General features: G+C 41.0%; 1 protein-coding gene across 3 annotated transcripts in view; it reads right to left on the bottom strand.

Moving 5' to 3' along the window:
* SLC18A1 (solute carrier family 18 member A1) overlaps positions 1-13,717 on the bottom strand; it is a 32,290-nt gene extending 18,573 nt beyond the window's left edge. For 2 of the 3 annotated variants that reach the window (XM_036240951.1, XM_036240950.1), the window contains exons 1-3: positions 10,907-11,047; positions 8,980-9,343; positions 8,326-8,384 (exon numbers count right to left, since the gene is read on the bottom strand). In XM_036240951.1, coding sequence (XP_036096844.1) covers positions 8,326-8,384; positions 8,980-9,343; positions 10,907-11,030 — 547 coding nt within the window. In that variant the 5' untranslated portion in view covers positions 11,031-11,047. Of the gene's footprint in view, positions 1-8,325; positions 8,385-8,979; positions 9,344-10,906; positions 11,152-13,588 lie in introns of those variants that run through there. The other variant, XM_036240949.1, reaches the window with a different exon arrangement.
* Positions 13,718-14,060: the final 343 nt, after the last annotated feature.

The following is a 14,060-nucleotide window of genomic DNA, read 5'->3' as shown; positions in this document are numbered from 1 at the left end:
TTGGGCTGGGAACTTGCCCTTAGCTCCTACTTCTGGATCCTCCAGATGTAACATCTAGATTTGACCTTTGCCATTGTTGGGCCCCACTGGGTCATCTGAAGGATGGGAATAAAAAGCTATGTGTACTTGAAGGACCACAGGCATTGGGTAGATATCACAGTAATATCTTGCTATCCAATCAGATCTTTCTCCTTACCTCATACTGGAAGATCTTTTAGCCAAATCAAATCAGTGAGTATTAACTAAGCAATACGTACTGAGCATGCAACTGTGCTAGACTCTTAGATGTGAAACAGACATTCAGTTCATGCTCTTGAAGAGATTCAGTCTACTAGAGACTAACATACACAAAACTGAGAACCAAACAGAAATACGGTATAAAAAAACTAAATTACAGGGTGTTGGTGGTAGGGCTGGTAGGTGCAGACATGTCTCACCTCCAGTTCCAGTGCAAAGCCCCGGAATACTCCCTCCAAGAGTGTCTGTATCAGCAGAATTCAAATCCCTTTGCCCATTCATTACAGATGTCTTTGCTTGTTTGATGTCTTAAAATCTCTCACTCCTTCCAGACATGATCACACTGTCTCTCAAACATGCATATGCTTGGTCTCTCCTTGCGTGGCCTCCAGTGCCCTTACCCAGGCCTTCTGATTTCCAATCTGCTCAAGGTTGGTTCTCCCTATATCTTTTACCAACTCATCCTGGGGCTTTCTTGGTTTTAAAACCAAAAGACTCCTATCATGGGAGACCCCTCGATCCCAGGCAAAGTAGGATGGTTGGTCACCCTACTTAGGACAAGCAAAGCGGTTTCTTTTTTACTTTGTATCCCTAACATAGGCCACCATTTAGCTCCTAATTATATTAAGTACGGTTCCCAATTGGGGGCCCTTAGGTGTGTAATAGGCTGCAGCAACCTCTTTTCAGTATTTCAAAAACCCTAACTGAATGCTACACAGAAGAAGCTAAACACCAAACATTTGCAAGAATCAGGTCTCAAGTAAAGCAACACTGGTTATGTTATGCAAACAATAACTACTGTGCAATACACACAGTTTGGTAGAAAGAAAAGCTTTCAAAACACAAGCTCTTAGCAGAGAATCAGGCCAGGACCTTATGCTAAAGACTGTGGGATCCTCTAGCATCATTTTATTCTGCAGGGTGTTTGTCGGGTCTCCCCAGGCAAGTATTGAAATTGAGGGTCCTTACCACTTTGATTAAATTTAGCTTTAAATCCTAGCTCTAGAAATCATCTCCCCCACTCCCTCTCTTTCCCTTGGATAATCAGCAACCCCCCGAGGCAGCAGAAGACTATGACCCAGACCTGACTAATGATCACAAGGTCCAGACTCAGGCAAGCTAAAGATAACATGTTGACCTAAGTTATGTTTTGGCTTCTGAGCCCTAAGGTGGAAAGTCCCTCTGGCTACTTTCCCATGAAACCAGACAGAGGGACACTGGAACAGACCTCAGAGCTGTCCTCAAGACCTGAAGAAATGATTTATTACCCTTACCTCACTTCTAACCAACCAGCTCCCAGCATGACCTTAAGCACCTTAACCCAGTGTCTTGTGATTTTTCCCTATAGAACTATAACCTACACACCATCAGAGAGTTTGGGCCTTTGAGCATTAGCTTCCCGTTCTCCTGGGTGATGTCATTCATAATAAAATAGCCAATCTTCTCCACTACAGTTCTCAGTGTTTAGGTTTGGCTCTGCTCGTGCTGGTGGACATACTCTTTCTGTTTTGTAACAGCATCATAAAGTCCTGGGGAACTGGAAACACGTCTTTGTTTTTTCCCCCCTTTATTGATTTTAGAGATAGAGGAAGGGAGAGGCAGAGAGAGATAGAAACATCGATGAGAGAGAACAGCGATTGGCCACCTCCTGCCTACCCCCTCTAGGGATCAGGCCCACAACCTGGGCATGTGTCCTGACCGGGAGTTGAACTGGTGACCTTCTGGTGCATGGGTTGACACTTAACCGCTGAGCCACACCAGCTGGACTGAAACATGTCTTTTTATACTTCACATTCCTTCAGTGGCTTTTGCCATCAAGGCATAATACGTATGCTCCATAAAGTTTTGTGGAATGAATTATGTCTCACTTGATTAAACAAAGCAAATTATTCATTTTAAATTTGCTGTTTAGCTTAGGCTAAGCCTCTAGAAGTTCAAAAAACATTTCTAACTTGAAAAGTTAGAACGGTCTTAAGTAAGCTGCAGTTCCGAGACAGAACTGCATCCAGCTCCCGCACTTTGCAGCCTTCCGGCCTTGAATGAGACAAACTCCTGTTAAGCACTGGTTGACAGGAGTCAAGCCCTGTGCTGGAAGGGAAGAACACCTGAGGAGAAGCAATAGAAAAGGCAGACAAGTAACAGAAAGGTGGTAAGAAAAGCAGGAGGGATAAGGAGGTCTGCGATTCAGGTCAGCGCGTCGGCAGAGGCACCGGCAGTGGGTCCACAGGCTGTCTTCCCTGCACTGACCCCACCCAGTTCATTCCTGATCATTTTACTTCTCAGGATCAATTTCCAGACATTTTTTTTTTTTACTTACTGTTCTTATTCTATCTCCATTTTATTAGAAACATTTATCAAATACTGGATAGGCTATTTGTTTCTCTTTCTTGTTTCTTTAGCAAATTTATTTCCCTAAATTAGAACACTTCCTAACTTTTAGCGTTCTTACTTGAAGGTTCTTGTTTGATTTAGATTCTTTGTTAGTTGTCTTTTACCTTTGCATATCAAAATAATATGATCTCTTCCCCAAGATGCAAAGTTTATATTGAACTCGCTCAAAGGATCACTGATACACACACACTAGCATACACATTAAAATAGCCTTCAGAGGAACAAAAAATGGTGGCGGAGTGAACGGAAGCTACACAGACTGTCTCCCAGAACCAAACTGGAATTACAACTATAACACAGACAAATTGACGGGAAAAAGCAACAGAAAAGCAGCTTGCGAGGACCATACAACGAGGGACACTGACTCCATCCTGGAGAGGGAGCCACAAACAGCAGAACACCAACACCCAAGGGAAAACTTGACAGGCTCCAAAGCCCACAGTGATAGCCAAAATGGTGAAACACAGAAACAGAAGCCAAATGAAAGAGCAAGAGACCTCCACCGAAGATAAGATCAATGTGGAGCAATTAGGCAGGTTAACAAAGCTAGAATTCAGAGCCATGATCTTGAGGAAGCTGAACAGCATGAGTAAGGACATAGAGACACTGAAAATAAGCCAATTGGAAATTAAAAACCATCAAGAAGAGATAAAAAATGACATATCAGAAATGAAAAACACATTGGAAGGTTTAAAAAGCAGAGTAGAGGAAGCTGAGGACCGGATCAGTGAATTAGAAGACAGGGTAGAAAAAATCAACCAATCAGAAAAACAAAAGGAAAAAACTATTAAAAAACAGGAAGACAGCTTAAGAGAACGGTGGGAAAACTGGAAACGGAATAATATTCGCATCATAGGAGTCCCCGAAGAAGAAGATAATAGCAAGGGATAGAGAATATATTTAAAAAAATAGTGACAGAAAACTTCCCTGATTTGGTGAAGGAAGAAGGCATTCAAGTTCAAGAAGCACAAAGAGTCCCAAGTAAGAAGAACCCAAACAGGCCCACACCAAGACACATAGTAATTAAAATGCCACAAATTAAAGACAAAGAGAGAATCCTAAAAGCAGCAAGAGATAAGCAACAGGTTACCTACAAAGGAAACCCCATAAGGCTCTCAATTGACTTCTCACAAGAAACACTACAGGCTAGAAGGGAATGGCATGAAGTAATCAAGGTCATGAAAAACAAGAATCTGAATCCAAGACTAATCTACCCAGCAAGGCTATCATTCAAAATAGAAGGTCAAATAAAGAGCTTCCCAGACAAAAAAAGGCTAAGGGAATACATTAGCACTAAACCAGCAGTGCAAGAAATGTTAAAAGGACTGCTGTAATTAGCAGTAGAAATGGGAAGAAAAATAGAACCACACTAAACAAAAATGGCAATAAATAAATACATATCAATAATCACCTTAAATGTAAATAGATTGAATGCTCCCATAAAAAGACACAGAGTAGCTGATTGGATAAGAAAGCATGACTCACATATATGTTGTTTACAAGAGACCCACCTCACAACAAAAGACTCACATAGGTTGAAAGTGAAGGGATGGAAAAAAATTTTCCAAGCAAATGGAAAGCAAAAAAAAGCTGGGGTAGCAATTCTCATATCTGATAAAATAGATTTCAAAATGAAGACCATAACTAGAGACAAAGACGGCCACTACATAATAATGAAAGGATCTATCCAACAGGAAAATATAACCTTGATAAACATATATGCACCCAATATAGGAGCACCAAAATATATTAAAAATCTTCTGGAGAACTTCCAAGGAGAAATCAACAACAATACAATCATAGCAGGGGACTTCAACACCCCGTTGACAGCACTGGATAGATCCTCTAGGCAAAAAATTAGCAAGGAAACAGAGACTCTAAATGAAGCACTAGACCAAATGGATTGAATAGATATCTACAGAGAATTACACCCCAAAACTACAGAATACACATTCTTCTCAAGTGCACATGGGACATTCTCAAAGATAGACCACATGATAGGACACAAACTAAATCTCTACAAGTTCAAGAATATTGAAATCATATCAAGCATCTTCTCAGATCACAATGGCATGAAACTACAAATCAATTGCAACAAGAACATGCAAAGACATTTCAACACATGGAGGCTAAATAGCATGTTATTAAACAATGAATGGGTCACCAACGAGATCAAGGAAGAAATTAAAAACTTCCTGGAAACCAATGAAAATGAACACACAACAACACAAAATCTATGGGATGCAGCAAAAGCAGTTCTGAGAGGGAAGTTCATAGCACTACAGGGCTATCTCAAAAAACAAGAAAAATTTCTAATTGACTGTCTAACCACACAACTTAAAGAATTAGAAAGCAAACAAAAAGAAAACCCCAGAGCAAGTAGAAGGAAGGAAATAGTAAAGATCAGAGCAGAAATAAATGACATAGAGACCAAAAAAAAACAACAACAATTCAAAGGATCAATGAAACAAAGAGCTGGTTTTTCAAAAAGATAAACAAGATTGATGGACCCTTAGCTAGACTCACCAAGAAACAAAGAGAGAGAACCCAAATACACAAAATCAGAAATGAAAGAGGAGAAGTAACAGCCAACACCACGAAATACAAAAGATTGTTAACAACTACTATGAACAACTATATGGCAACAAATTCGACAATCTAAGCGAAATGGACAAATTTCTAGAAACACACAGTCTCCCAAAACTGGACTGGGAAGAGATAGAAAACTTGAACAGACCAATAACAACTAAGGAAATTGAAGAGGTAATCAAGACTCTCCCAGCAAACAGAACCCCAAGCCCAGATGGCTTCACGGGGGAGTTTTACCGAACATTCAAAAAAGAACTAACACCCATTCTCCTCAAACTATTTCAAAAAATTCAAGAAGAAGGAAGACTTCCAAACACGTTCTATGAGGCCAGCATAATTCTAATTCCAAAACCAGAAAAAGACACTACGAAGAAAGAAAACTACAGGCCAATATCCCTGATGAACAGAGATGCCAAAATCCTGAACAAAATATTAGCAAATCGGATCCAGAAATACATCAAAAAAAAATTATTCACCATGACCAAGTGGGATTCATTCCAGGGATGCAAGGCTGGTACAATATTCGCAAATCAATAAATGTGATACACCATATATATAAGATGAAGAATAAAAACCACATCATCATATCAATAGATGCTGAAAAAGCATTTGACAAAATCCAGCATCCATTTCTGATAAAAACGCTCAGCAATGTGGGAATAGAAGGATCATATCTAGACATAATAAAGGCCATATATGAAAGACCTACAGCCAACATCATACCCAATGGACAAAAACTAAAAACATTTCCATTAAGAACAGAAACAAGACAGGGATGTCCACTTTCGCCACTCTTATTTAACATTGTACTGGAAGTCTTAGCCACAGCAATCAGACATGGAGAAAAAATAAAAGGGATCCAAATTGGAAAGGAAGAAGTGAAACTATCATTATTTGCAGATGACATGATATTATACATAGAAAACCCTAAAGACTAAATCAAAAGTCTACTAGACTTAATAAATGAATTTGGCAAAGTAGCAGGATACAAAATTAATATCAAGAAATCGACGGCATTCTTGTACACCAATGATGAACTCACAGAAAGAGAAACTGAAAAAACAATCCCATTTACCATCATGCCAAAAAAATTAAGATTACTAGGAATAAACTTAACCAAAGAAGTAAAGGACCTATTTGCAGAAAACTACAGGTCATTGAAAAAAGAAATAGAGGAAGATATAAAAAAGTGGAAGCACATTCCCTGTTCATGGATTGGAAGAATTAACATCATTAAAATGTCCATACTACCCAAAGCAATCTATAGATTCAATGCAATCCCCATCAAAATACCAACAACATATTTCATAGAACTAGAACAAATACTTCAAAAGTTCATATGGAACCAAAATAGACCCCCAATAGCCACAGCAATCTTGAAAAAGAAGGACAAAGTAGGAGGGATCACAATACCAGATATCAGGTTATACTACAAAGCGATGGTAACCAAAACAGCCTGGTACTGGCACAAGAACAGGCATATAGACCAGTGGAACAGAACTGAAAACCCAGAAATGCACCCAAGGCTATACGCTCAATTAATATTTGACAAAGGTGGCAAGAGCATACAGTGGAGTAAAGACAGTCTCTTTAATAAATGGTGTTGGGAAAATTGGACAGCTACATGCAAAAAAATGAAACTAGACCATCAACTTACACTATACACAAAAACAAACTCAAAATGGATAAAAGACTTAAATGTGACCCGTGAATCCATAAAAATTCTAGAAGAAAATGTAGGCAACAAAATTTTGGACATCATACGGAGCAGAATTTTCACTGATACATCACCTAAGGCAACAGAAATAAAGGAGAAAATGAACACATGGAACTACATCAAACTAAAAAGCTTCTGCACAGCAAAAGAAACAATCATCAAATGGAAAGGCAACCCACTGTATGGAAGAACATCATTGCCAATGATGTATCAGATAAGGGGTTAATTTCCAATATATAGAGAGTGCTCATACAACTCAACAAAAGGAAGACAAAGAACCCAATTAAAAAATGGGCAGAGGAGCTGAATAGACACCTCTCCAAACAGGACATACAAATGGCCAAGAGACATATGATGAAAAGCTCAACATCACTAATCATCAGAGAGATGCAAATTAAAACAACAATGAGGTATCACCTCACACCTGTCAGAATGGCCGCCATCAACAAATTATCAAACAACAAGTGTTGGCGAGGGTGTGGAGAAAAGGGGACTCTAATACACTGCTGGTGGGAATGCAGACTGGTGCAGCCACTATGGAAAACAATATGGTGTTACCTCAAAAAATTAAAAATTGAACTTCCACTTGACCCAGTGATCCCGCTGCTAGGAATATACCCTAAGAAGCCTGAAACACCAATCAGGAAGAATATATGTACCCCCATGTTCATAGCAGCACTATTTACAATAGCTAAGATCTGGAAACAGCCCCAATGTCCATCAGTAGACGAATGGATAAAAAAGCAGTGGTACATATACACAATGGAGTACTATGCAGCGGTTAGAAAGAAAGATCTCTTATCCTTTGAGATGACATGGAGAGACCTGGAAAGTATTATCCTAAGTGAAATAAGCGAAGCAGAAAAAGACAAATACCACATGATCTCACTTATATACGAAATATAATGAACATAACAGTCTGAGGAATACGGTAGACCCAGAAACATGGAAGTAGGGCACAGACTGACATCCCTCAGAAGAGGGGGTGGGGGTGGTGGGAAGAGATAAACCACAGAACTTATATGCATGTATGCATGACCAATGGACATGGACAACTAAGCTGGGGACGGGTTGGGGGTGGGGTGGGGAGAGGGGTGCCAATGGGGTAAAAAAGGTAAAATATCTGTAACAAAAAAATAAAAATAAAATAGCCTTCACAATTTTCTCCAGCTTGAGAAAGTGAAGTATATGTTTTTCTATAGCGGAAGATACAAATTCCAACTAGACTGAGTTGACATTATTGCTCTAGTCCCCATAAAAACATTGCAAAGCATTTAAATCCATATCATAGGCCACTTGGCCAGCTCAACCTTGCTCTCTTCACTGTGGTGCATGCGATAAAAATCAAAGGTAATCAGTGAAGGGAAGAAAAGAGGAAGCAAATTACTTACTAATTGTGGAGAGAAACATGATAACAAAGCCAGCAAACATGGGAATGTGATATCCAATCCTAAAAGAGAATTAAACACAAAGATACAGTTCCAATAGGCATCCATGTACTTGGACTATATATTTTCATGTAATTAGGAAGAGAAATTCAGTTCTTTGAGTCCATGGTAAAACATGTCTCTGAGTGCAGGTGTAGAGAATGGATATGACATGTGAATGCATATAAGCAAATAAACAAACATGAAAAATTACCCATAGACCAGGGCCAAAATCTTCTTTTCTAGAAAGGCTAGCCCAGTCACAGCATATACCCCTTTGAAAAATCAGAATAATTCCAAACACAACTGCTAAGAAGCCAGTGCCTATTCCATTCCCATCCTTAGCCTATGGGAGCCGGGTTCCAGGGCACTAAAATAGCCTCAGTGGTATATACTTCCCTTCACTGATTCTCTTCTTAGTACTCTAGTCAGTATATCACTAAGAAAATCTGCAGCCCCTGGTATTTCATCAATTTCATGCTATCCTTTGGGGTAACTAGCTTTTCTAACAGCTGACTGTCCTGGGATGCAGACGAGAGTGCTTCCTTCCTTTTTCCCTTCTAACCACCTTTAGGATACCTTAGCCCATTCTCTTATTCCTGAGCACCACGGAGATACCTGTTGGTGAGAGGCCCCACAAATGGGTTGACCAGAAGTTGCATCAGAGCCTTTGAAGCAAACAGAACCCCGACTCGTACGTTCTCTTCCTCCAAGAACTCCGTGTGTTGCAGGCAGTTGTTTCTATGGGATGAGATGGCTCCCGTGACTGGAGGGGGGACGGTGCCAGAAGTGCCATTCGTCCAGGCCGTGCCTCTGGGCGCACTTTCTTCAACAGCCACAGTGTTGTTATCAAAGAAGGAGAAGATGGTGGCAAGGGTAGGAGAAGGGGGGGCGTGCCGGGAAGCTGCGGCAGTGCTGGGGTGCCGAGAAGTGTTGGCGTCTTTCAGTTCTGTGGCATACAAGAAGGTCGGCACAATGGGCACTGAAAGTCAAAAAAGACAGTGTCTTTTTACCACTAGTAGGTGCAGGATCATTGCTATAGGTTCAGTTTCATGCTCAAGGCAGGTGTCTACGTGACATGATTTGAAGCCCACTAAAGGATTGTGCCCATCCACATTATACTATTAAAGTACCTAAACCCAACCGTCATACAGTTGGTCCTCATTATTCATAGATTCCATATAGGCTATTCTGCTTACTGGCTAATATTTATTTGTAATCACAAAGTCAATACTCACGGAGCTGTCATCGTTTTTCTTGGACATACACGCAGAGAGCGGGGACAATTCTGAGTCCCCAGCTGCTCCGTTTCCCAGCTGAGGCTGAACTAGGCGGGCTCCGCCCTTTTATTTCTCCCCTCATGCAGAGGTGGCAGAGCAGGGGACAGGAAGAGCAGGCCAGCACCGGGCAAGCAGCTGCAGCTCCGGCCAGGCGGACAGAGCTTGCACCCCAACTCTGGCACCTGTGCGTGAGGTGGCCTCAGACAGGGCACTCAACACTCCGAACCTTTGTTTCTCTTTTGTAAAGATAATAGAAAGCAGACTCATAGATACAGAGAACAAACTGATGGTTGCCAGATGGGAGGGGGTTGGAGGGTTGGTGAAAAAGGTGAAGGGATTCAGTACATATTGGTAGTTACACAATAGTCATGGGGATGTAAGTAGAGCATGGGAAATAGAGTCAATAATATTGGAATAAACATGCAAATGCCAGGTGACTAGATTTACAGGGGGATCACTTTGTAAGTTATATAAATGTCTAATCACTGCGGTGTACATTTGAAATTAATATAATATTGAACATCAACTGTAACTGAAGAATTAAAAAAGTTAAAAAAATAAAAATTACCAGGATGTGTGTTTTAGAATTTAAGATGATAATCTATATGGGTTGTGTATGTATTCATCTTCCCTAGGAGCAATGATTCAGTATTGGCTAAATTCAGGGTTTGCAGCAACTTTAGAGAGCATAGCAAGAAATGACTATATTGGATTGACAACTTGCCTGAGAAAGCTTCTTGCTTCTAAGCACATATTTTATCTAAGAGGGGCAATATGTTAGCACCCATTTAGACACGGGCATAACCGAATGTAAAGGTGAACAGACCACCAACTAAAAGAAGCAGGACTCCGAGGGAATGAACCGCCAGAAAGGCAGGGCTTGGTACAAAGCTGCATGTCCACCTGAGCATGTCACTGTGGCAGAGCAGCGGCTGGGACGTGCTCTCCGTCCCAGCGGTCCCGTGGAGTCATCAGCACCTTGGAAGACAGCATGGGGAGGAAAGAATGCCCGTTCTGGCTCCAGTCAGCCTCTCTTCGGGCCAGAGACCGCCTGCAGCTCCCTGTGGTGGAGCCTCTGGAGATTTCAGCAATGGCTGGCGAGCGCCAGACCTCATTCCCTGCTGTCTCTTCCCGTTCCCTGCAACCTCTGTGCCATTTCCAGCATAAAAGGGAACATTCTCGAGTCCATTCACTGCTGAAAGCTAGAGGGGTGTGTGTTGCCGGGCCCAGAGAAAATCACCCCGACACAAAGACCCCAGACGTACCCACCACAGTAAACAGCATGTTGTCCAGGAGCAGAGCCACAAACACCACCACCAGTACCAGCTTCCGGGACCCTCTCCCCTCCTGCAGCCAATGCTGAGGGGCCTCCCACACCGCCCTGAGCATGCTGAGGACTGGGCTGGGGCGTCTTCTCCTCCAGGTTCTTAAGGAAGGTCCTGGTACACCTACAGGTCTCCAGCCGCCTTTACAGAAGATGAAGAAGGTCTGCCCAGACCAGTGAAACTCACTATTAAAATAAAAAATAGAGTTGCAGGTAATACAATGGTATTTGCAAACTTTTCCATGCCTGTCTCTTCACTTTTTTTTTTTTATCCTCACCTGAGGACATTTTTCCATTTTTCGTTCGATAGAGTGGGAGGGATAGAGAAGGAGAGAGAAAGAGAGAGAAACATCGACGTGAAAGGGACACATCGAGTGTCTGCCTCCCACACGACCCAACCAGGGCCAGGGCCAAACTGCAACCGCGGTACATGCCCTTAGCGAGAACCGAACCCAGGTCTCTCAGGACCGCAGGCCGACGCTCTACCTGCTGAGCAAAACCAGCCAAGGCTTCACTTTTTTTTTAAATCCTCACCCAAGGATATTTTTCCATTTATCTTCAGATAGAGTGGGAGGGAGAGAGAAAGAGAAACATTGATGACTGGTTGCCTCCCACACAACCCTGACCAGGGCCGGGACCGAACTGCAGCCAAGGTATGTGCCCTTGACCGGAATTGAACCCATGACTCTTTGGTCCACAGGCCGACACTCTAACCACTGAGCCAAATCAATCAGGGCTTTTTTTTTAAACCTTCACCTGAGGATATGTTTATTGATTGTTAGAGAGAAGCTGGGGGGTTGGGTAGAGAAAGAGAAACATCTGTGTGGGAGAGAAACATTGATTGGTTACCTTCTTTACATGCCCCGACTGGGGATCAAACCCAAATCAGTATATGCCCTGACTCGGAACCAAACCCACCACCTTTTGGTGTGTGGGACAACGCTCCAACCAACTGAGCCACTGGGCCAGGGCTCTGTTCACTTCTTACACAGCTTAGTACCGCCACCTGGTTCCCAGAATGCCTGCCAAGTCAGCACTGCTTACCAGTTTTCAGACTGGAATTCTATCTAGCATACGATGAGGATTCTGGAGATCATCTAGCTGTTTCTCAAATGGCAGACATCTGCCTATCATCTCGATGGTTATGTCGTATCTGAGGACTGCTTACACTATTATTGACTTAATCTTTTCCTCTAAATCCATTTGAAATGACGAACTGAAAACTTGTTTTAAAAAATAACTTTATGTGCCATGCCAAAAACAAATCATGGTCTGTGTCTATGTATCACACAAAGATATCTCATTTGCCACAAGGAGACCAGGCTGCCTACTGAGAAACATGGACCTAGACCAACCCTTTTGTCTCACAGATGAGAAATTGGAGACTCGAGGTTGGAAGATCTGTCTCAGGTCACACAATTAGTGTCAAACTGGATGAAATCCCAAGCTTTTTAACTTGCAGGATTGTACCTCCACCTCTCCTTGCTCCGTGGTACTAGAAGCACTCCTATGATTTTGTTTAAGCTATAAATCCCTGCTCAGAAAGGTGTGGTACTCCGTGTAAATAAAATATTAATGTTTATGATTAGATTTCTACTTAGAATGTCATGTCATTAGTCAGCATTAAGTCACAGTATTTTGTTAAACTTCCGGTAATATCAGTTCCTGGGAATTTTTTTATTTTCTTTTATATGGCTTCTGTTACAGTATCAGCAATACCAACTGGATGAATTTTAAAGTAGATCACTGCCATGAAATGCATCGGGCTCTGAAATCATATATCCTTTGCTTTGGTAACTGTTTCTAAGAATATATCCCAGGGAAATGATCAGAAGTGCAGTCCAAGATTTAGGTTTTAAATTATAAATTGTTGAATTATTTATATAATATAAATGAAACATTTTAATGATGAAATATAAACAGCTCTTATAATCATGTTTTCAAACAATTTCAATGACTTAGAGAATACTCTTAATATGCTATTACGTTTTTAAAAGGATATTAAACTGTATATACCACTTGACCTCAATTATATAAGAAATTTATTTGCACATTTTTAAAAGACTAAAACGATACATACCCAAATGTCAACAATTATAATCGATACTTAAATTATCTTCTTCCTTTTCTGAAATTTCTAAATGTTTTATTAAGAACTATTTTCATAATGCAAGAAGTAATGTTAAATGTTTATCACTGGAGTTCAGCCTTAAGTGTTAGAAATAGTAACCCAAGTACTGAGCTACTCTGTTCTGTTCTAACACCGGACTAGGAGAAGATTATTCACATGACAAGTCTATAGAACCAAGAGGTTCCCCACTTTGTTTTAACTAGGAAATGCTTGCAATCATTTAAGATCCTCTATAAATAAGACATTTCTAAATAAAACTTTAGTTAGAATACATAAGGAAGGAATAGGCTAAAAGGAAAGCAAAAGAAAACTAAAAGATGTAAAATGGCTTAAAATAGGTACTCGAAAGATAGACCGGAAAACACCAACAGACCAAACCAAAGCAGGAATTTGCTAACTAATCAGTAGTAAACTTTACTTTAGAATCAAATTTCTTTATTGAGAGACACATATTACAAGGAAGGATTAAATTTGTCCAGAGAAACTACTTACCTTAGAGCCTATCCTATGTGAGGTTCTCAATGAGATATTGGCAGCTGTTAGCAGCTGAGCGGGGACTCTGTTTTCTGAAAGAGGATGTGCTGATGGATTTATTGCCACCTGTTATCTGAGGAAGCCGTGCGTGCCCTTTGTCCACAAAAATTTAATTGGAACCGCCAGAAGGTTTTCTTCAGACTCCTAGCTCCCTGCGTCAGAGGCAGGAAAGCAGGGCTGGAGAGAATAGAGGGAGAGGAGAAATTATCCTAAGCAAAGATGCACTGGGCCGCACTGGTTTTCATCTGTGCTTATCTATCATCAACCTCTTTAACTCTTGCCTGAGTCTGAACACAAACTGGAGGACAAAATAGAACCAGAGTGCAGTTCTTGTCCACTGCTTAGTCAAAGAGGCTCCCATGTCCCCAATTGCTTTCTGGAAAGAAACAAATCTTAGAACACCCACAGGACCAAATATATATATATGATA

Source organism: Molossus molossus, unplaced genomic scaffold (genome assembly GCF_014108415.1).
Source record: "Molossus molossus isolate mMolMol1 unplaced genomic scaffold, mMolMol1.p scaffold_m16_p_4, whole genome shotgun sequence".
Lineage (NCBI taxonomy): Eukaryota > Metazoa > Chordata > Mammalia > Chiroptera > Molossidae > Molossus > Molossus molossus.
The sequence above is the reverse complement of the archived record's forward strand: the minus strand, read 5'-3'. Positions and strand labels throughout refer to the sequence as shown.